General features: G+C 45.6%; 1 protein-coding gene across 4 annotated transcripts in view; it reads right to left on the bottom strand.

Annotated features, from left to right (window-relative positions):
• EMB1997 (para-aminobenzoate (PABA) synthase family protein) overlaps positions 1 to 21,233 on the bottom strand; it is a 45,117-nt gene extending 23,884 nt beyond the window's left edge. For 2 of the 4 annotated variants that reach the window (XM_087384562.1, XM_087384563.1), the window contains exons 1-7: positions 20,888 to 21,233; positions 20,386 to 20,517; positions 20,160 to 20,227; positions 6,009 to 6,073; positions 5,713 to 5,779; positions 5,320 to 5,616; positions 5,090 to 5,197 (exon numbers count right to left, since the gene is read on the bottom strand). In XM_087384562.1, coding sequence (XP_087240688.1) covers positions 5,090 to 5,197; positions 5,320 to 5,616; positions 5,713 to 5,779; positions 6,009 to 6,073; positions 20,160 to 20,227; positions 20,386 to 20,517; positions 20,888 to 21,194 — 1,044 coding nt within the window. In that variant the 5' untranslated portion in view covers positions 21,195 to 21,233. Of the gene's footprint in view, positions 1 to 5,089; positions 5,198 to 5,319; positions 5,617 to 5,712; positions 5,810 to 6,008; positions 6,074 to 19,829; positions 19,908 to 20,159; positions 20,228 to 20,385; positions 20,518 to 20,887 lie in introns of those variants that run through there. The other 2 variants (XM_087384565.1, XM_087384564.1) reach the window with 2 other exon arrangements.
• Between the last annotated feature and the right edge of the window lie 996 nt (positions 21,234 to 22,229).

Below are 22,229 nucleotides of genomic sequence, written 5' to 3'. Positions count from 1 at the left end.
GGGGATCTCTACTAAGGAGGAGAGGAGGTGGAATCCGGCTGGGAGGTTGACCATTGCTTGGAAGCTAGAGCTTTGGGACGTGGCGAGAGGCGTCGTCATTTTGCCGACTGGATGGATTTTGGAAGGAGGTACATAAGCTCCATGAGGTATTGAGCTGTGAAGCTATAAGGTAGTCCTCATAAAGGAAGAAGATAACGTGGGTGGAGCAGCATGCTTATGGCTGGCTAGTTGTTGAATGCACACAAATATTCTAATGCTGAGAGCACCAAGGCTTTGGCCAAGCAGGTACTCGGTGTTGCTGAGGAAACCTTGGCATTGAGGATCTCTAAGGGTGGCGAGCTGTGATACGGGAGCGTAGTGCATGTCAGATTTCTTTTAGTCCATAAGGAGCTTGTGGGTGGAAAAAGTATTGCCAATGGGTTGCTCGCAGTTCAGTGGAGAAATATGAAGGCAGGAAAGAAAATGAAGTACCGGCTCTGATGAACTCAAAGGATAGCAAGCTATTGACATGAGAGCTTGGTTCACTTCTGACTCAAAGAATTTTGATGAGAGCTCATAGATAGTAAATGGCTTGTATATGAGATGGGTGTAGGCTTTAAGTGGTGTTGTAAAGTGAATAGTTGTAGTTGTGGAGTACACTCATATATATGAATTTATGTTTCATGAGTCATCTATGTGTTTCCTGAGCTTGAGCTCAGTCAGAAGGAGCTTGTGTTGGGCTGTGTAGACCACTGGGTTTTTTTTTAGGTTGTTAGGCTTCCGGAGGAAATGTGGCCAGTGTATGGATTAAACATAGAGGTGTGTAGAGACAAGGATGTTGAATGAATGCCTTTTACCTTGTGATGGTGATGTTCAGTTGCTTTAAATGTGGATGAGGGTGGCTGTGAAGGCGGATTAGGCTCTATTGCTTTTGTCCATCCAACGTGTGAGTCCGTACAAGGTGAGAACAGCTCGATGATGGTGAGAATCGCCTCGAAAATCAGTTCCCTTCGCAATGGTTGCTCCAAAGTGGTCTTCCTGCTCTGATTCCACTTTTGGGTGTTGGAAACAATGGAAGCTTAAAAATGGAAGCACAAAGGAGAAAAACGAGATGCTGTAATAGATTGCTGCAAAACTGAAGTGTGTAGGCTCAAGGGAGAGCCAACATAACAAAACCCTAGGGCTAAATGCCCTAACTGGACTAAGTGTCCTAACTGACCTAGATGGTACATAAACTAACTGTACCAATAGTCAGTTAGCAAGGTCTCAAACACTCGTGGGAGTGTGAAAACCAGCAAGACCAGCAGGAATGAGGGCTCCAAAGGCTGCCAAACAGCTTGGGAAAGCTGTCAAGCTGCAAAACTGAAGGTGTAGGCTCAAGGGAGAGCCAACATAACAAAACCCTAGGGCTAAATGCCCTAATTGGACTAAGTGTCCTAATTGACCTAGATGGTACATAAACTAGCTGTACCAACAGTCCTAATTGAGTATAACTAGGCCTACAAGGCACATACCAAGGTATAAGTGGCATCCATGGATAGCCCATGAGATGGCCTACAAACCCCCGTCCATGGTATGGGCTAAAGTCTCTCTCTCTCTCTCTCTCCCCCCTACTCCTAGAGACAGGATGCATACCCATAGAGTTGCATGCCTTGAAGAGAGTACTCAGATACATCACAAAGGTCAAGCGCATGAATAATGAAAGGCTGCCAAAGAGGGCATGGGTAGAAAGTCAAAAGTCCCAAAAGACGAATAAGGGTAAGATTTTGGCATCTGGATGGGCACTAGATTTAAAAAAATGGTTCCAAAAATGGGAGGTAGAGAGGTACTTGGACTACTCTCCAGAGGAGGTAGATGAGGATGCCTTTCATCATGACCTGCTGAATGCACTACACAGGAAATGGCAAACAGCTGAAAACAGAGATAAGTTTGAGTACTACCGTACATTTATCAACCCAGAATATTGGGCTACTTATACACGAAGAGAAACAGCCACGCAAAAGTACATTTGCACACCTATGGCAATACATAAGCGAAGAGCTTTGGCCTCACTTCGCACCCGATCACACCAGCTGCAGATTGAAATAGGAGGATGGAAAGATATGCCAAAAGAGAGCAGAATATGCCAATTATGTGACCAGGGAATGGCAGAAACTGAAGAACACATGGTAATGATATGCCCTTACTATACTCACATCCGGAAAGCATTTAGCTCTCTTCTCGAGGGACATAACAGACTGGCTGATATGCTACATAGCGGGTCACCCCCAGCTTTAGGAACGTTTGTCTATAAGCTTTTCAAGCACAGGAACTCACCTAAGACATAAAGGTAGTTTCTCTTAATACCCTCCCCTCCAAGGGAGGAGTCTTTGTGTACGAGGATTTTGTATTGCTCAGGTCCCATAGGCCGATTTTTGGTCTTCAGAGGACGATAGTATCTTTTTCTTCTTCTTCTTCTTCTTCTTCTTCTTCTTCTCTCTCTCTCTCTCTCTCTCTCTCTCTCTCTCTCTCTTCGTCCGCTGAGTAGCCATGCATAGAGAGCAGTTCACATTTGATGGATCGCCGGTTGTTGTTCTACACATACCTAGGGGTTCTCTTTTCCGATCCTATTTTTACGATGAGACCAGCTATGCAGGCCCGTCTTAGTAGAGGGTACGCTTCTCTAGCCAGACTGGAGAGGTAGTGTTTCCACTCGCACTTTCAGGGCCCCCGGACCAAGGCCCTCTTATTCGACTTCCTTGGTCCAACCAACTTGGCAATCCTAGTTGGAGGAAGGGTCTTTCGGATGCAAAGTGGGCCCAGGTGGAGCGTCTCCAAGTCCTTATGTTGTCACTTATGATTCGCAATAATTCGTCCGTTCCTAATCAGATTATTCAGGCTGAGTTTGGATCACCCCCGCTTCAGGTTAATACGTCATTCCAGGTTATCACGTATCTATATCGTGTCAGGGTATGGGGATTCCACCTAAGGATGACGCAGATTGCCATGGTTGACATTGTCCTCCTCTGTGGCCTTAACAGTTGAGGGCGACCAGTGATGCTAGTACGCAAACACACGCAGGTGGTTCGAGAGATTGGGGCTCCACATGCATAGACTTCCCCCTTCCAGTACAGCATTGATGCGTCTTTTCTCCCACTTAGGTGTCATGAGGTTAACCAGGTCATACGCGAGGACCTCTTGCAGCTACACACATTCCGAACCTAGTCGGAACCGCAGGAACTCCCTGTGAAGCTTAGCTTCTGCAGAGATCATTGCGCATGTATCTCTAACAAAGGTTTTATATTGATCCTCCTAGATATACCCGGATTCAACTCGAGGATCTCTATTGGGCAGTTTTGGGTTTCTTCACACCGACTTCACATTGAGAGTGGGCAAGCTGAGGGAGTACCTAGGGAGTGGTGCATATGCACTTTGTGTGAGGTACAGGAGATTCAGTCAAAGGAGCATTTCATCTTCACGTGTTCAGTATACTACAAGACCCAAGGTCGCTTTTACTGCCTCTTCACAGACAGCTTTGGGCCACTTTCCCACTTCTTCGCCTTTCCAAACCAAGGTGTTTGGCTGCCTCATCCATGAGGCAATTAGACACCGAGAGTGCTTACTCAAATCACAAAGACAACGACAAGATGCATTGGCAAACTGCTTTCAAAGCATGATCACAGAGTTTTTTCAGCCAAACCACGCAGGTTATCACCACACAGACCTACGACGCAAGCGAGACCTGGATCCAATGACGCATCATACCCGATAGAGGATGGACACGCAGATTACACTTAAAGACATTCCTTCATGTTGAGAGTAGGAGTACAACCGATTGGGGTCACGGTAGCCTTGGTCCGACACAAAGCTTACGCCAGGAGACCACGCCGGGTAGTGCCCCATGGATAGTCAACAGCACTATCACTGACTTTATGCTACCACTGTCCCATCGGGCGCTAGGTCCTTCATGATGTTGTGTTGGATTCTGCTTTGTACTCTGATCACATATGATGATAGTGGCGATGAGGAGGGCCATACTGATATGGACATTTATGTTTTGAAGTTGTATTGAGGTTCTTATGACAATGTAGCATATAGCATGTAGCATGTAGAATGGGTGTTCATGGCTCGTTTAGTAGCTCCACCCTTTCGACTTGTTTGTATCTGGTTTCTCACAGTCTCATAGACCCATCGGGTCTTTCGAAAACTCTCTCTCTCTCTCTCTCTCTCTCACACACACACACAGGAATGCAAAAATAAACTGAGCCTAAGGTATTTTTGCTAAGGAATGCAAAAATACCTCGGGAAGAACATATCAATGTTTGAAAGGCATCCAATCTGCAAAATCAGAACCAGTTCACATGATCTAGAGATGAAGAGGGGTAGGTGGGCAAGACCCACGATCCCAAAAGAAGAAAGGACCTGCAAAATTTGCCCTACAGGGGAGGTAGAAATGAGCAGCATGGAGCTTATGCACACATCAGAGAAGGTTACGGGGACAGCAGAAACGATTTGAAAAATCTGCTGGAGCAGCCAGCCAAAAAGCTGGGAAGCTACTCAAACGAGGTTTTGGAACACCACAACAACAAGGTACTAGCTTTAGCACACAAGCTAGCCCAACAAGTACTCGCTACATAACAAGTTTGTAATATTTTCTTTCACTGGATGTAAGGGATCACTATTAGTTAATAGTGATCGCCAATTCCATAGATCCTGAAGGGTCTCACACAGACTTTAATACAATCATATCATATCATCTCTCTCTCTCTCTCTCTCTCTCTCTCTCTCTCTCTCTCTCTCTCTCTGTGCGTGTGCAGACGTATATTTAGCTTTGTCTATACATGTTTGTGAGCATGTGGACTGCACGACCCAGATGCATGCATGAGTGAGTGCATGTGTGTGTATGCGCAAACTAGATTACTTCCAATGACAAATGGCAAATTATTGGGAACTGCAAGTAGGGGAAGAGTAATGAAAACAAGAGACAAAAGACAATAAAAAAGCAAAACAAGATAGAAAAGACAGTAAAAAAGCAGGGGGTGGGGGATGGGCTTTTGGATTCTTAAGAGGAAAAGCCATACTGAAACTATCGCCCAATAGTACAACTGCTAAAGACCATCCAAATAAATACCTTGCAATCGATTTTGTACAAATTACTCTGCCAGTATTCTACTGTTAAGTCGCGAAAATTTTCCAAAATCTGCTTCCCAAACGTTGTTGCAACACTCTCTGGATGAAACTGAATTAAAGCAAACCAGATATCAACCTGCAAACTGTCAGGAAATTGTGGCATTTTATACAACCAATTGGATCTGCAATAGTGCTTCTGAAGAAAGCCAATTGCCTGAACAACAACTCTACCTGCACTCCATAGTGAGGCCTGGTCCTGTGGGAAACAGCCATGACAACTCTTACATCTTTGTTATGCATATACATGCCACCACTCAAACTATTCTTTATCTTTCCAAAATCTTTCTCCTTCATGGGACAAAGTCTCAGGCTTGTACGAATATCTAAGGTCCCTTTAACAGTACCACTATGAGTACTCAATCGCTCACCAGCCCAACCATTCTTGTATGGATCAATAGTCCAAGCTGTTGGAATCAAATCTTCTGGAAAAGAGTCTATATCTAGCATCAGGGAATGATACCTGACAACCTACATGATAATAGAAAGCACATGTATGTTAAACAAGCATACATATGTTACAGCTTCCACATATAGAAGTTGACTGGTAATAGAGAATATACGCACCCAGAATCCAGACTCTGGACCAGACGGTATGTCCTTGAAAAGTGGGCATTCTGAATGTTCAATTTCACTGGAAATCCCATCATGGTAAACTTATCAGCTGTGAGGCAATTTGGACAAAGAGAAGCTTCAAGTGACAAACTAAGAGCAGAAAAACTTTCTCCAAAAAAATTAACGTAGACCTACTTTAGAACTCTAAAAAAGAGGTATTCCTTTGCAATCACAGACGTAATGGTCTATTTGAGAACCACAAAAGTAGGCATCCTAGAGTTAGCAGACCAGCACAAACCTCGACTCACCTTAGACGGCCATGAACAGGCTCCGGAGCATGTATGACCTGAGCACCATTTGCATAACCCAACGCCTGCAAAACAACCTGGGGTGTTAGACTTAAACATTTTCCACTAAGTATAAGCAAAACAGAATCTGTATGCGCAAAGGTGAACATAGGTTAACACTACTTCCAAACTCTGCTCTTAATAATAGGATCTTGGCGACATGAACTCATCCCTTCTACTCAGTAACACCCACAGCATGGTGTTCTGGAGATATTTTGGAAGACCTCATGCTGCAAAATAATTGTGCTTTGTCAAATCCACCTAGAAGTGCCAAATAGACTTCTTGGGTCGGTGGCAAATTAGAAAGGGCCACACTCTCAAGTCACAAACTACTGTACCCCACAGGACCACCAGACACCCATATAAGGCAGGGTATGAAAGGGCATCAATTGCACTAAAGGATTACCATACATCAATCCGCTGTTGTATAAGAATGTGGGCTGACACTTAGGAGCTCATCTACAAAAGATGGCAGCTGCATGGGCAGTGGAGCTTCCCTGCTTGTGATGGATATCTTGAGAATGGCAATCCCAAAATAGTGATCGAGTGTGCATGTGCGAATTAACACAGGCAGCACAATGCACATTATAAAGCAAAGTTCATGTGGAAGAACACCTATCCCACGTGCAACAAAGCAAGCTGGAGAAAACCGTGTTAATAGAGATATATGTAGATAGGGTTTGTTTGTTAACAAATAGAGTAGAGTAGAGTGTAAAGTTAGTCTATCCTCTTGAGCCATCCCTTCACTCTCGTAGTCAATCCCCATTATGCACAGCCACATTTCATTGTGGTATCAGAAAGCACTTCATCATGGTATGGCAGCATAGTTGCTTGTTACAATGTTGAATTCCACTTTATTTCAGCTTGCCAACCTCCATCTTACTGCTATGATTTGGTTTCGTTCAGGAAGTTTGAGAATCTCTCCCAAAATTGCAACATCTGTCCCCAAGCTTTTAGAGGTCTACTGTCTCATGGAATGCTGTAAGCAGAGAAGAGCAGCATATATAGGTAGATATATATAGATATATATATCTATATATAGTTATATAGACATACAATATATACATACATACACATATACATATATGCATACATAAATACATATATATATATATATATATATACACACATACATCCATACACACACACACACACACATATGTATATCTATACATACATACATACATACATACATATATGCATATACATACATACATACATACGTACACACACACACACACACACACACACACACACACACACACACATTCATGCATGCATATATATATATATATATATATATAGAGAGAGAGAGAGAGATGAATCCAGGAACATGCCCAAACTCATCGTCTAAAAACACAACATAGTGCCGTTTCAATCTCATGATAGTCACTCATACGGTTGAAAACCATAAACTCCATCATGCATAGCAAGGACTAACTACTACGACATCCCCACTGACGTCATTAGTGCCGAACAATGGGTGTAGACCATAGTATAAACATATGCTCTCAAACATACAAATCTACACACCCACACATACTTAAGCATCCATTTAGACAAAGTCTTCGTACTGAATTTCTATCGGCACTCTGGAGGTGAAGGGTAGACTCAGCCATGACGAAGGCTAGCACTAAAGGAAGGCTATCTACACACACACACACACACACACACCCCCACCCACCTAGATGAATCCAAGAACATTCCCAAGCTCATCCTCTAAAAGTTTCAATCTCATGATAGTCACTCGTAAGGTTGAAACCATAAACTCCATCACGCATAGCAAGGACTAGCTACTATGACATTCCCACTGACGTCATCAGCACCCAACAGTGGGTGTAGACCATCCATGTGTGTGTGTGTGTGTGTGTGTGTGTGTGTGTGTGTGTGTGTGTACATACATATATAGAGAGAGAGAAAGAAAGAAAGAAAGATGTATTAACGTCTGCAAGAGGCCTCGCAGGCCTATGAGACAAAGTACACGCCAAAAAGGTAACTCATACAAGCCACTGAGGGCTGAAGCAAAGGGTTCACTACGACCCTTGCTGAAAGCTAAAAAGCTAAAGTGCTGAACTAATGATTCAAGTGTCGAAATGCTAGAGTGTCGAAAGCCAAATGGTAGAGGAGTGTCAGGTGCCCAGAGCTAGCACTCCTAGTACATGCTTAGGTTCCGTATATCCAAGTAACCTAGTGGCTCTCTGATGAGATGTGAGGAGCTCTCGTATCTGTGTCTGTTGAGCTGTCTCGCGGCGTGGGGGAGGCCCTAGTCTCCTCGATCTCTGGATCCAGTGAGCTACGTCAAGGGTGATGCCTCACTGATGAGATGTGAGGAGCTCTCGTATCTGTGTCTGTTGAGCTGTCTCGCGGCGTGGGGGAGGGCCTGGTCTCCTCGATCTCTGGATCCAGTGAGCTACGTCAAGGGTGATGCCTCACCTCTTGTGGTCGCCTCTAAGAAGGGCTGAGATAGACCGAACCTCGATCGTGAGTGCTCTAGTCCCTATCTGTGTCGCACGTGGAGTGTGTGTCCCTCATTTGGCAACATCGTGGTGGACTCTCCCACTTCTAATCCATGATGCTCTCATCTCCTCAAGCTCCTCTCCCTCAGCCTCACCGGCAGCTGACTCAGATGCATAAAAGTCTATAACAAAAGTCTATGACCTATAGATATCGGCAACCTGTGGCATCAGTCTCTGCTGCTCTCTGATTTGTCACATCGATGTGTCTCTTTGTCGACGCATCTCAATCAGGTAGAGCCCAACACAGACTTGATCGTGAAAATGGATCAGCCGTGTAAGTGGACCAAAGCCATGCCCCTCCTGAAAGAGGCAATGGTATCGTCCTTGTATCTCATAATAGACTTGGCAGACACATAGAAAATGCTCCTCTGTCTTGATCTCCTCCATTTGGCATAGTGTGCAAGTCCTCCTCTATCTGGGTATGCCTGCAGCTCTCCCTGCCTCAATCTGCAGCTGATGTGATGAGACTCGCAACTAACCGAGGGCGACCCTCAATGCATGTGAGATTCTCATGTCCTCGAGATACTGAGGTCTAATGACAAGACTGTGCTCTGAGACCCTCAGGAAGTGGTCATGGTAGAACTGGATCTTGGTAGATGTATGGAACTGGAACCGTATGATACGGTTGATCTCATCTCGTGGAATCATCTCCGATGGTGCATCTAGACTGTACTGAAAAGGGGAAAGTCTGTCCATCTGAATGCCGTGGCTACCAAACCACGTGGATATCTGTGCATACGATGCCGTATCAACACCGCTATCTGCTAGTCGCCTAGAGGACTCTAATGCTAGCCTCGGTAATCTCCACTAGGGTAAGGCCCAGACTCTGTGGAGGAACGTCACTGTCTAAAAGATGGCATCAACCTGGAGAGGGGTCATGGCGAACTTTGCCTGTATAATCTGGTGGGGGTTCAATTCATAGATGGTGGTGTAATAAGTGCCTTACGAAAGTCTATGAAACAAGTGTAGACTTTCTTATGCTAGCCTCGGTAATCTCCACTAGGGTAAGGCCCAGACTCTATGGAGGAACGTCAACTATCTAAAAGATGACATCAACCTGGAGAGGGGTCATGGCGAACTTTGCCTGTATAATCTGGTGGGGGTTCAATTCATAGATGGTGGTGTAATAAGTGCCTTACAAAAGTCTACGAAACAAGTGTAGACTTTCTAATGCCTTGACTTCGCCTCCTCAATAATGGCCCTCTGGGTGAAAATGTGGTCTAGGGTGGAGTGTTGTCTCCGAAAGCCCGCCTGCCCATGTGCATGCTGCCCGTGACCTTTTGTGTGGTTGATGATCTCCCTCTCTAGTACCGACCCGTATATCTTAGCCAAAGTGTGGCCAATCATAAGAGTGCGGTAGTTCCTAGTGTCCGTGGGATCCCTTGCCTTGTGTATCGGTACTATGGTGGTGGTGCTCCGGGTAGGTGGGAAGCCATGACATACGGCATGGTTGAACAGCTGTGCTAGGATTGAGGTCAAGATCTCTTGCCCACGTGCAAAATGCTCACTGTGTAGTCCCTCATGATCTGGTGATCTCTCGTTATGAAGCCGGAGAAGGGCAGCTCGTACATTTTGTGCAGTGAACAGATGACACGTAGTGGGTCTAGGCATGGAGGACATATCAGGTGGTGCCTGACCTGGGACATCATATCTGTAATGGGGATGGGTGACTTCCCCGATAAGAGCCCCCATCCCGTAGTAGGATCTCCTCCACGAAAGGAGTTGATCACCTTATCCATTCTGTGCATGAGGAAAGCTCGCTTCTTACACCGTGTCAAATGTCCCAGTGCTTGCTCAGATGTAAGGTGGGCTCTCATCTCTCTGCACTCGTTATCGAACAAGGGGTTTTGGGACATCTTCCCATCTAGAACACGTGCAAATCGTGTCGTGGGAAAGGATATGGTGGCAACATCTTGTATCACTGAGATAAGAGTGTCTAATGCATGTGCGAGGTCCATAGCCTCTCCAAGTAGTACTGGAAACTCAGAAGCCAGGTGGTTCACGTACACCGGTTCAAGAGCACGATCAAAATGGATCTGAACGCGAGTGGGTGGCGGGGGGGCCCTCCTCATGGCTAGCGTGGCGATCAATACATAGAAGGTAAGATATGAGAGGTCAGCTCCAAGTGGAAGAGGAGGTACAATAAAATCAAGTATTCGTGGGGCAAAGGCTAGTGGATCGAGTAGGTAGTCCACCGTACCACTCCCCCCTCCATGTGGGAAACAAGTGAGCCCTCCAAATGATGACCATCTACAAAGACCGCTATATATGATCAGGTCATGTATAGCCCCCAACTCGAGTAGATGCATCCAATATGCTATCACAGGTGCCAAAATCTAGCAGGCCCACTTGTATGTTCCCAGTATGTGCATTGAAGTCACCAAGGAGAAGAGTGTCTCTGTGTCTGGAGGACTCTCTGATGTCATCATGGATAGTCTCATATGGGTTGTGCCCGTCAGTGATGACCTCTCGCACATAGGATGATGTGTCTAGGGGAAAGTAACATACTGCAATGAAGATCAGTCGTGTGTCTAGTAACTGAATACGAATCCACATGTGCCGTGCGTATTCCTCCCTTCGTATCACAGAGAGGAGTAGCCTCAAAGGTGATTTGAAGAGAAACACCTCCAGATCCTCGTACCCCACTATCCCTCCTCAGGTCTCTCTCCTATGAGCAGACTCCCATGTGTCTCCTGTCACTGTGGGTAGCCCTCTCTCTGGGCTCTCATGTGCCTCGGTGTAGAAGACCATATCTCTCTTATTGTATGTCTCCAAGAATCCTCCTAGGTGGACCAAAGGGTGCCATTACCATTCCACACTGCCATCCTCAATTTGTTTTGCATACTCGTCCCATTGTTCAGACACCGTCATGTGTTGTCCCCTTCTCCTACATCTCGTACTTCTCTTTCTTCCCTCTCTTGAATGATCACCTTGCCATCCCTGTAAACTGCCCATTTCCCCTCTTGTCTTGCAGCCATCACCCGCACCATTCCTTCCCTTCTATGCTCATGCTGTAAAAGTGTGAGATCTTCATCTAGATAGATCTTGGTCCCCTTCAATGTTTGCCCGTGTACTCATGAGGGTAGATCTATCTGTGGCTGTTCGTAACTTTACAACCAAGGGCCTCGTCGGTGCATCTGCTTTGCCCACTCTCCAAGCTGATTCACAAGTTAGGCTGATTCCCATCTTGTCAAAGAGGGTTTTGGCATCTGACATGGGGATATCACCTACAAGTAGGCCTCTGACCAGCACATTCAAAGTCTTGCTACCCCGTCATTTTTCTTCTTCAAGTGTTTTAGAAATGACCTCCCTTTTCTTTGGTGTTGTCTTTCTTTAGCACATCTTTCCATGTAAGCATATCTGCCTTCCCCTTCGTGATTTGTTGTATGAACTCAGGATGTTTCCCTTGTACGGTTGTTTGCAAAGCTGCCATTTCCTTTTTGAGCTGTTCATTCTCTGATTTCAGCACATCAATGATCTTGCATCCTTCCGCTGGCACCCCCTTTGCATCTTTGAGCTGTTGCATTTGTTCTTTAATGATGTTCAGCTCCTCGTTTAATAGTGGCTGAAACTCCTCTTCCTCCCCGTGTGCACTTGCCTTCAGTTTGTCGTTCTCATCTTTAAGGGCAGCAACCTGGGCTTCTAATATCTCAATCTGAAAGGCCAAATGACTGGTTTTTTCACCTAGAACACAATTCATGTCCTGCAACATTTTACCTTTTTGTCTCCTTGTGGGTGTTAGACCAACTATTCTGCCCACTATTGCCTTGTCCTGAAGTGACCGAACTGCATGCTTCGCCTGTTGCTTGTCGGTTGGGGAAAGAAGAATTTTAACGGCTATGGGATTCGAGGGTACTACCATAGAGCCCCTCTTGCCACACCAAGGGTCACCAACAAGAAATTCTTTCTCCAAGACGAACAAATCGCTCACCACTGCCCGGTGGAAAGGAAAAGCCGAAGGGCCAGTTAAGGGGGAGCGAGAAAAATGCTACACCCCCCTACAGTTGGCTGCCAATGGAGAGGGAGAGCCCTCACAGAGGAGGAAGGCGAAGAGGAGGCGAAGAGGGGACGGTCGGGAGGCGAGGGCGGAGGTGAAGACAAGGCGACGTGGAGGCGGAGGGTCTGATGTGAGGGCGGAGGGGAGAGAGGCAGATGGAGGCAGGGTGGAGGCGGCTGAAGGTGGGAGGAGGCACGGAGACGGGATGGAGGCGGAAGGAGGAGGGGTGGAGGCGGACGGAGGCAGGAGGAGGGGTGGAGGCAAAAGGAGGAGGAGGGGGGTAGGCGGAAGGAGGAGAAGGGGTGGAAGCGGAAGGAGGCGGGAGGAGGCGGGGTGAAGAGGATGCAAGAAGGAGGCAGAAGGAGGAGGGGGGAGGCGAGGCAGAGAAGAGGTGAGAGAGTGGAGGTTGAGGCGGAAGGAGGCGAGAGGAGGCTCAGGCGCAAGCTCAGGAGCAGCAGCTCACGAGGTACGCAAAGATCCTGTACTTGGTGGTGTTTATTAGCTTTGACTCCAATGGCACTTATTCTGTATGCTTATGTTTAATTTCCTTACTTGAAAAGCACATGCATAAGAGCTCCCTATCTCAACCTAGATCCTTTGCAAGTGTAAAATTATAACACTAAACTGAGTGTCATTAGTGTTGAAGAACATAACCCAGTTTAACCTTCATATCTCTGCTCTTGTAAAAAGCTTGCAATGCCCTTTATTGCGTCTAAGATCAGCAGCACATGTTTGCCTATAGCAAGATTGGTATGACAAACTACGCCAAGGTCGAGCCTCAACCTCCCAATATGTCCATCATCAATGTAGAGACCAAAGAGGGTAGGTGAGAGGGGACACCCTGCCCATATAACGTTGTGTCCCACCTTTTAAGGCTCAAATCCGTGCAATGAGGCGAGCTAGTGATACAGAATCGAAGGCCTTCCAAAAGTCCACAAAGATAAACTCTATTTCCGCTAACGGACTTTCTCTATGAAGGCATGGCTCCCCTCTATCAGCTAGGGTGCCACCCCCCAAGAGAAGGCTTGCTGTAACCTCTACATCCTAGCAACTATCCCGAGGACGCAAATCCTTTGCTCTGCAGAGCAGCCCCAAAACAATGCAAGACCGTCTCCAAATTTCTGGCTATAAAACAGCAGTGTCTACCATCTATTCGCATCTACTCCAGCCATGGACCAATGGGCAAACCTCCATGCAACACCATCCAGAAGAAGGATGAGACCTTCCGTGGCCTAGTGCTAGTCCATAGTTGTGACCAAAATCTAGAGAATATGTTGGGGAACCTGCTGCTCAACCCAATGACGCTCTCTCGAGGGAGTCCATGCTGCCGCCTCCAGCATAGCATGTATGAGAAGAAAGGCACATCCTCCCCCCTATCCGAGTGCCCTACCCATACAACCCACTCACCCGGATCCCACTGTATCTCCCGAAGAGGCTGGTCCTCCCATTACCATAGACGCCACCACGCCCCTCCCGTCCTACCAAAGCTAGAACTGGTCAATGATTTAGTCCTTGCCTAAGCGGCCCACTACCCTAATCCTCTTCTACTCGAGCAAGTCTAGTGGTGTGCCAACCTTTGGGGCTCCAGCAGTCTCGAGCTGAAGAAGGCCTCCAAACCCCACGTGTGGTCCCTTGCGTAGTAGGCACGAGCCAAGGGGCTTGCATTTCAACACCCCAAGCATTAGCTCTAGATGTATTTGACCAAGGTGAGCTTATTAGGAGCGCCGACATCTAATGTCTACTACTGAAAACATATGCCCATCCCACCACAACCCTCTACAACTTTTAATAAAGTAACAGCTACTAAGGCTGGTGCCACACACGATCATGGAGTCCACACACGGTCCAACTCACCATGGTCCAACTCATGAGGAGGAGGGAGGGTGGAGAACAAGGCCCCTCCTATGGACGGGAACTTGAATGACGATCAAAGACTTTGGCGAGGATTTGGAAGGGGAATAGTTTATATCCGTGCAACATCACACCAAACGCATGACTGACTCAATGCCTACCTTCAGGGCTCACTGCATCAAGAAGGAGGAGACATCCAAACCAAGCCGGTTGGTGTAGCCCCGAGCTGAACCTCCGGCCCCAAGTTGATCATAGCTACTACAAGGCCCAGGTCTCGTCTTTCCGTCGTCAATAAGCCCAACTGGAAAGTGGCCATGAATCAGTGGGAGATCCACAACTCCGTCCCCTATGGTACTAGCCCCTCCTCCATCATGCAGAACATCGGGTCCCTCATCATAAGATCAAAGAGCGCGTAGGTGCACTTCTCCTCTCCCATTAAAGCAAAGACCCCACAAAGGCCGACGGCGTGTATCAACTGCTCCAATGGAAACCCCCCCTTTGGGGCCACAGGATCAAGATCGTCATCTCCATGGCAAGGTGGTAATTATCTCGAAAATTGAGGTGGTTCTAGGGCTGTCAGCTCCGTGGGAGTTGCGTCCTGTGCTAGGAGAGGGTCAAGCTTGGACTAAGAGGAAGAGGCCAAAGCTATGCCCTTGCTAATAGGCCTAGGCATAGAAAACAGTCACTCTTTGCGGAGATTGGACCGGAGAAGGGAGCAAAGAGATCCCATTGTAGCACGGGGGGGAGGGGGAGGTGGAGGAGTAGGACGGGTAGTGAGAGTGACCACCTGCTGCAGTGGGAGGAGGCGAGTGCGACAGAGGTGGGAAGGGGGGGGGAGAACGGGCAGCGAGGAAAGGGCCAAGGGAAGGAGGGCGGAGATCCGTGGTGAGGGACTAGGAGCGTGGGGTGAACGGGAGGGACAAGAAGGGTCAGTAAGACAGCTCTCATGTGCTAATCCTGGCATGATTTGGGGTCTGTGATGGAAAGTAGCATGCTGCAATGTCTAGGACACAGTTCCAGCTTGGTGCTATGATGCATCAAAGAGAGAGAGAGAGAGAGAGAGAGAGAGAGAGAGAGAGAGAGTTTATCAAAGTCTTCGGAAGACTAAACGGTCTATGACACTGAAAAAACCAGATACAATGAGCTGAATGGGTGGAGCCTTCTGCATCCAAGACAAGTGGAACATCAACATAAAAACACTAGTTCAAAATTTCAGAACCAATGGAGAGAGAGAGTAAGGAAGAAAGAAAGAAAAGGAAAGTTTGTTAAGAAGTCTTAAGGATCAATGAGACCAAAAGAACATGATACAATGAGCTGAAGGGGTGGAGCCTCTAAGCGGGCATTAATACCAATGTCGAATACAAAAAGAGCCATAATTGTGATGATACCAATACATGAAGAGAAATCTATGAACTCATGGAGAAGATGGGGGCTGGGGCATTGTGATGGTCATTTCGAAACTAACGGAGACATCAAGCCTACAAGGAGGTTTTCGATGTATGAGGCTCCAATGGCATAAATCCTATGATGGAGCACTAACGGCTATCGGTATGTGTATTTCATTGTGGTCCCCCAGCTATCGCCCTACGACGAGCAAGTTCCACTGTCACTCCCACTGGCCAAGCCCTCGATTTGGTAAGCATGGAGGGAAGCTCCCCTAGTTTGATCTATGCCTCACCCTACTGGTGAGTCTACTTCGTCTCGCGCTCTAGTCCTCGGATCTGCCATTTCTCTGAACCCTGCTAGTCAATGTCGTCTTGCTAGAAAAACTCAATGATCATGAGTCTGAATGTACACCTAATCTTGCCTATGTAGCCTGACCAAATGTTCCCTGTGTCGGACGGCCTCATGGATGAAAGTCACCTAGCATCTCTGATCTAGGTAGGACAAGAAACTAGATGGAGGTCCAAAACCATCCCGAAGAGACAGTGATAGCGACCTCCGATCTCATAGTATATAGGGCATCTAAAAGCGAAATGCTCCTCCAACTCCATCCCCTGATGAACATAAAGTGCAAATGCAAGCCTCTCTAGGTATGCCCTCCGCCCGTCCACTCTCAATGTTAAGTCGGTGTGATGAAACCTAGAACTACCCAATCAATATCCTCAAGGAGTGAGGGAGATGGATCCGTGTGTATCTTGGTGGATCAATGAAGCTCTCTGATGAAATCCGTAAGCAATGGTCTCTAAAAAAGCTGAGCTTCACAAAAAGCTCAGGGTTTACCAACCAGGTCCTAAATGTGTGTAATTGTAAGAGATCCTCTTGAGTAATAGGAGGTTATCATCCTTGGTGGCAAAGCGAGGTAGCCTACTCGAATGATCTCTATCAAAGACGACTAAGAGGTGTATGTGTGCCAAGAGAGATTTGCAGTAAGTGCAAAAGATTCTAGGTTGACACAATCTTTAAGGAATCTATAGAAGCATCCATGGTATCTTGCATGCCTTGTCTCCAATTCAGAGAGAAGAGGATGCTGGATGGGAGCAATTACCCAAGCTGGAAAATAACGCTATAGAGGCGCATTGTGGAGAGAGCTCAAGGTGTCAAGATCAAGCCCAATGACCTTAAGGACCCGTTGGGCAAAGATAGTGAGGTCAAAGCTAGGTGCTCAATAATGTTGAGGCAATGTCAATTATTGTTGGGACGACTGCAAATTCTATCCTTCTGCACATCAAATGGTGGATACAACAAGTGAGACTTGGAAAATCTTAAAGGATCACTGCAGCATGAATAGAAACTGTCCAGAATCAGTTATTCACGATGTCACTGAGAGAGGGGAACTTATCAACAACCATCTTATCGGAGTGAAGGTCCTTAAGGATCAACTTGCGGTGGTGGGCCAAAAGATTGACAACAATTAGCTTGCCATGCTATTTCTCAGTAAGTATCCACCAGCAGCTTAAGGGGCTAGTGACTGCCCTAACGACTGGAGAAAGGTCAAGGCCTCTCACGTTTGAGAAGGTTTATCCTCTGTTGTTCTAGGAGGAAGCTAGGTTGAAGTTGCAGACTTCAAGATAAAAATGGCAATGAGGAGGCATTTAGTTCTTCTGCCAAGAGGAATAAAGGTGAACCTAGCATAAGCAAAACACCAAAAAACAAAGCAGAAAATGAGAAAAAGAAATGTGTGTGTGTGTGTGGTGTGGGAGCTCTCTAGCACATAGTTTCTCGGTTTTTGAGCCAAATTCGACCTACTTTGGGATTGTCGTCCTCTCATCAGGCGCCTTTGTCACCTCAAGGTAGAGGTTCTGACCATGAGGTGGATATGCAGACTTGAAACAGCTTGATTATCATTGTACATAATCTGTAAATGTGCTATCACAAATAAAGTGCTTGACGCTTAATGTCCAAGGTTTGTGTGATGCTCGCAAATGGAAAATAGTATGGGTGTATCTCAGTCATTTACAGCCTGACCTAGTTGCCTTACAGGAGCATAATCAGCACATGTATGCTGGACAGCATGGTCATTTTGCTGGTTATGATATCTTCTATGCAGGGCAGCATGCCTTTTCGGGAGTGGTCTTTTTAATCAAGCATGATTTTCAGCATTCAATGATGCATCAGGCTAGATATTGTTTGCAAAGCAATGATCACAGGAAACTCACTAAAAGGGAGACAAGAGCAAGACAAAGAGCCTTTCTTGACAAAGGTTGCTCCTCAAAGGAATTTTTTAAGAGTCTGCATTACAAGAGACGGTGTGCAAATATCTGCAGAACCCGGAAGCCTGATGGTATTTGGACTTCCTCTAAAGCCCAACTTGCTACAGCCTGTGTGGATCATTTTTCCAAGCAATTTGGGGAGGCTGATCCTCCTTCTCAATAGTGATGGGAGACATCAGTTATTACAGCATGTTTCTCCTATTCTCTCTCCTCAGTCTCTCTCCTCAGCAAGCTCTAGATCTGGACAGTTGAATTTTTCATTGCATTCAGGGATATCCTCAAGTCAACTTTGCTGCGCATGATAAATTATGCGTGGGAAAAGCAGTACATGCCAGACTCATGGAAAAAAGGGCTGGTCAAGCTTCTTCCTAAGAAGCAGATATGTGAGTCTCTGACTAATTGGAGGCCTATTACCCTTATGCCTATCATCACTAAAATGGTGGTAAAGGGTATTTGCATGAATATGGTTTTGTTCCTCATAGGCACATCACTGATAATATTGCAAATGCCTATGTTGGAATAGAATATGCAAAATATACTCAGCAGGATGTTTTATTGCTGCAAGTTGATATTGCTAAAGCATTTGACACAATTCAGTGGGATTTTATGCATAGGATTTTGAGCCAAAATTGAAGCAATGACAGTAAAGCTGCTTGTATCCTATCTGGAGATGTTTCTAAAGAGTGGAACCTTCGGTGCTCAGTATGGCAGGGTTATCCACAAAGTGCATTGCTATATGCCATAGCCACTCATCCCATGCTTCAGTATATGGATCATCTCGTAGCCTCTGATGAGCTTCATAGTCTAGAAATTCAAAACAACAGCCCTTTGATTGCTCAAGGCAGATGATTCCTTTTTGACTCCACAGAATATTGAGCAAGACCTAGCTTGCTTGATGCAGGCCTTATCATTATATGGGTTGGCGGCTGGTCTTTATATTAATTTTCAGAAATCTAAATTATTGCCGTTACATTCTAAAGACTGGCATGCTCCACCCAATCAGATGGTTCGGCATTTGGGTTATCCTTTGGGTTGGTCAGTTACACATCGCCAACAAGCTGATTGGATTTTAGCCAAGCTGAAAAAAAAGCTGGAATATTGGAAGTTGGCAACATGGCCTCTTCATGTGTGTGTGTGTGTGTGTGTGTGTGTGTGTGTGTGTGTGTGAGAGAGAGAGAGAGAGAGAGAGAGAGTTAAATTAGGTTGAATTTCCACCACAACACACCCAAAACAAAAGGGGAAGGAAAAAAGTAGCAACACAACTACTAATGCTAACACAAGGGAACAAAGATAAACCAATGTACTTATAAGAAAACAAATGAAAGACCAATGCAAACACAAGGAAACAATTATTATCATTAGTTTGTAATTAGTTAGCTTTTTATTTGTTTATTAGAATTTGGAAGTAATCAGTCCATATTTAGCCATATCAAAGATGTTTGAGTAAATGTGAGGCTTTGTGTTATATTTTCACAGCATATCAGGTTGTTGCCATGTATCATATATATCAACTCACAAAATTTGCCATAAAGACTCAAGAATAGATTGACAATCAGATGATTGACCATACTTTCTGCAGTGCTGAGGCAACTTCTTTACATCCATGATTTAAGAAAGCTGTTTTTCCCTTGTAATTAGGCTTGGAAGTTAAGGCACCAGGTAAGAGTTATATTAACAAGAAGGTGCTTCACAAATACTCTAGGCCTTTCGGGGTGGTCAAGACTTGGCAAAGAGCTCAAGCTACCTCGACTTCTCAAGTCATTACCTGTTTCATGTTCCTCTACTGGTGAGGCACGTATATCTAGGAGTTGCAACTCCACGAAAAGCTTCCTGTGAGGGCAACCTACAAATACTCAAGTATTTATCATTTAGGAGAGACCCTGCTCAGGAAAAATGTTTAGGGGTCTCGAAGTTTTACTTTCATTTTCATTCAAGAATGCGGAGAGTATGATGTGACCTCTTCTCATCTAATCTCTCACATTATCCCTCTCACTTGAGCTTGCCCGTCACTAATCCCAAGCTCCCCAAACCCACATTTCAAAAGCCTAGCTGAACATTTTACGCAACCATTTAAGATTGAATAGTTGCTCATCACCTGATGGCCCATGCAGACTCCCAAGATCGGAATATCAATACAATGTTTCAAAATCTGCATGCATATTCCTGACGGAAAAAGAGAACTATATCGTTAGCATTCCAGATCTTCAAATGCCTTAGCGTTTACAAAAGCCTCACCGGTATGTGCATATTTCATATGAATAGAAATGACTTCAAAACTATGTTTCTGTAGAGTCAGATTTACAAAGTCTGCTGACAAATACCTATGTCTTCCGGGCACGTAGGTGAGCCTGGCCCCGGTGAAATTACAATATTATCAAAAGCACGCTCTTCGTACAGCAATTGCCGAAGATCCTCCCAAGATAGTTCATCATTTTTAACCACCACAGGATCCACTATAAAGATGTCAACAAGTAGATGTCTCAAACCATAAATTTGACAAAAGAGCGCGATAACGTCAGCAATCCATTGGACTTTAAGGATCCCCCCATGACGATTGTATGCAGCACTACTATAAAACATTCTTGGAAACTAGCATCTAGAAACAGCCCTGGGAGGTCTAAAAGTACGGAATTCGACAGGAAGACTTGCTGACCAAACACAGACTACAGGATCGGATTGATATTCTTCGTGCATTGTACAGTGAACTGCACTTTTTGTAAGGATGTTCTCTTAAGGCATTCTGACGAATTCGAAACGCAAGGAATGCAAACTTGTGGTTCCGGAGCGGAAAGTACAAAAGTAATACATGGGAGGTTAACGCACCTCCATTGACGACAGAAAGCAGCTGATAGAGGTTGTAAGTATAGCTATCGTAATTGTCGATCAACAGGGTCCTGGTGGGTGTATGGAAGGGCAGACTAACGGAGGAGGAACAGGTGGTGGAATGGGATCGGAAGCGAGCGGAGGGAAGAAGGCGTGGAGGGAGCGATGGCGATGGCGATGGCGATGGCGATGGCGATGCAAAAAATGTGGTGCGGGTGCGGAGGGCGAGGGCAGGAGTAGAAATTGTGTGCGTCTTGTGGGTTTGGAGGATACTAGAATAAGGGGGAGGCAGCAGCAGCACCTCCATGGAATTGCACACACACACGCACTGAAACAGCCTTCCCTTATAAAGCCTCTTCACTTCTCGAGGTGCCTTACCTTGATTGCTTGGAACTAATTCTACGCAACCTATTATTGATTGCAAAAAATGTTACCATATTCCACTCGCAATGATGGTTGGAGAAAAAGTGCATTTCCCCGGTCGAGAAAGCCCACTCGCATCGGCTGCTTTCCCAATGGCAAGGATCGAGAAAGTGCAACTGGAGCACTACCCCAGCCATCCAAGAGGGGGTTTTACCTAGGTTGATCAAGTTATACTCCTTTGTCAACGTAAAGTTCAGTGGTGCGGTTGGTGATGACATGGTAACTCGATAGACGAGTAGATAGACAAATAATGCAAGCAACAGTAGATGGTCGCCAAACACAGACAAAGATTGCACAAGGGCGAGCAGAACATTGATGTGATCAATGCAATGCAAACAACAAGCAAAACAATGCAAACAAAGAGGAGCAAACAAGCAAACACTCAAACATGAACAAATTGTGCAGTGGCACAAGCAAACTATAGATTAGGCAACACATGTGACATGGCACAAGTGGTGAGATGATGTGGCAGCAAGGGTGTCATATCCACCTTTTGTCAAAGGTACCATTTGTTAATTTGTACTTTACTCACATGTCACTTTCTATTTGCAAAATGCCTAGTGTTAATTTTTAATGCTTTTAGTCTGCCATTTTGACTTTTCTTACTGTTTATTCACCTTGAGTCTTAATTAGAAATGTGTTTGATCTAGCAGTGGAAATCTATTGTCCATTGACCCTTAAACCTTCACAGATTGCCACAATACAAAGGGAGTAAACTTAAACACTGCATTTCACCAACTTTGTGTGGCTTGCCACTTGATGGCAGTTACAACCAACTAAGGTGTACAATTCCAACCACCTTTCATACCAACCACACATATCTTGCTTCCCTACCCTCTACACCTACTCTCTAAGAACAAATAGCCCACACGTGGTTGTCTATATGGCCCTACTTCTTCAACTTTGTCTCTCTTGAGTA

This window comes from Dipteris shenzhenensis, chromosome 14 (assembly GCF_047967505.1).
Source record: "Dipteris shenzhenensis isolate YYH24624 ecotype China chromosome 14, Dip_SZ_1.0, whole genome shotgun sequence".
NCBI lineage: Eukaryota > Viridiplantae > Streptophyta > Polypodiopsida > Gleicheniales > Dipteridaceae > Dipteris > Dipteris shenzhenensis.
Note: the sequence above shows the minus strand (reverse complement) of the source record. Positions and strands in the feature narration are given on the sequence as shown.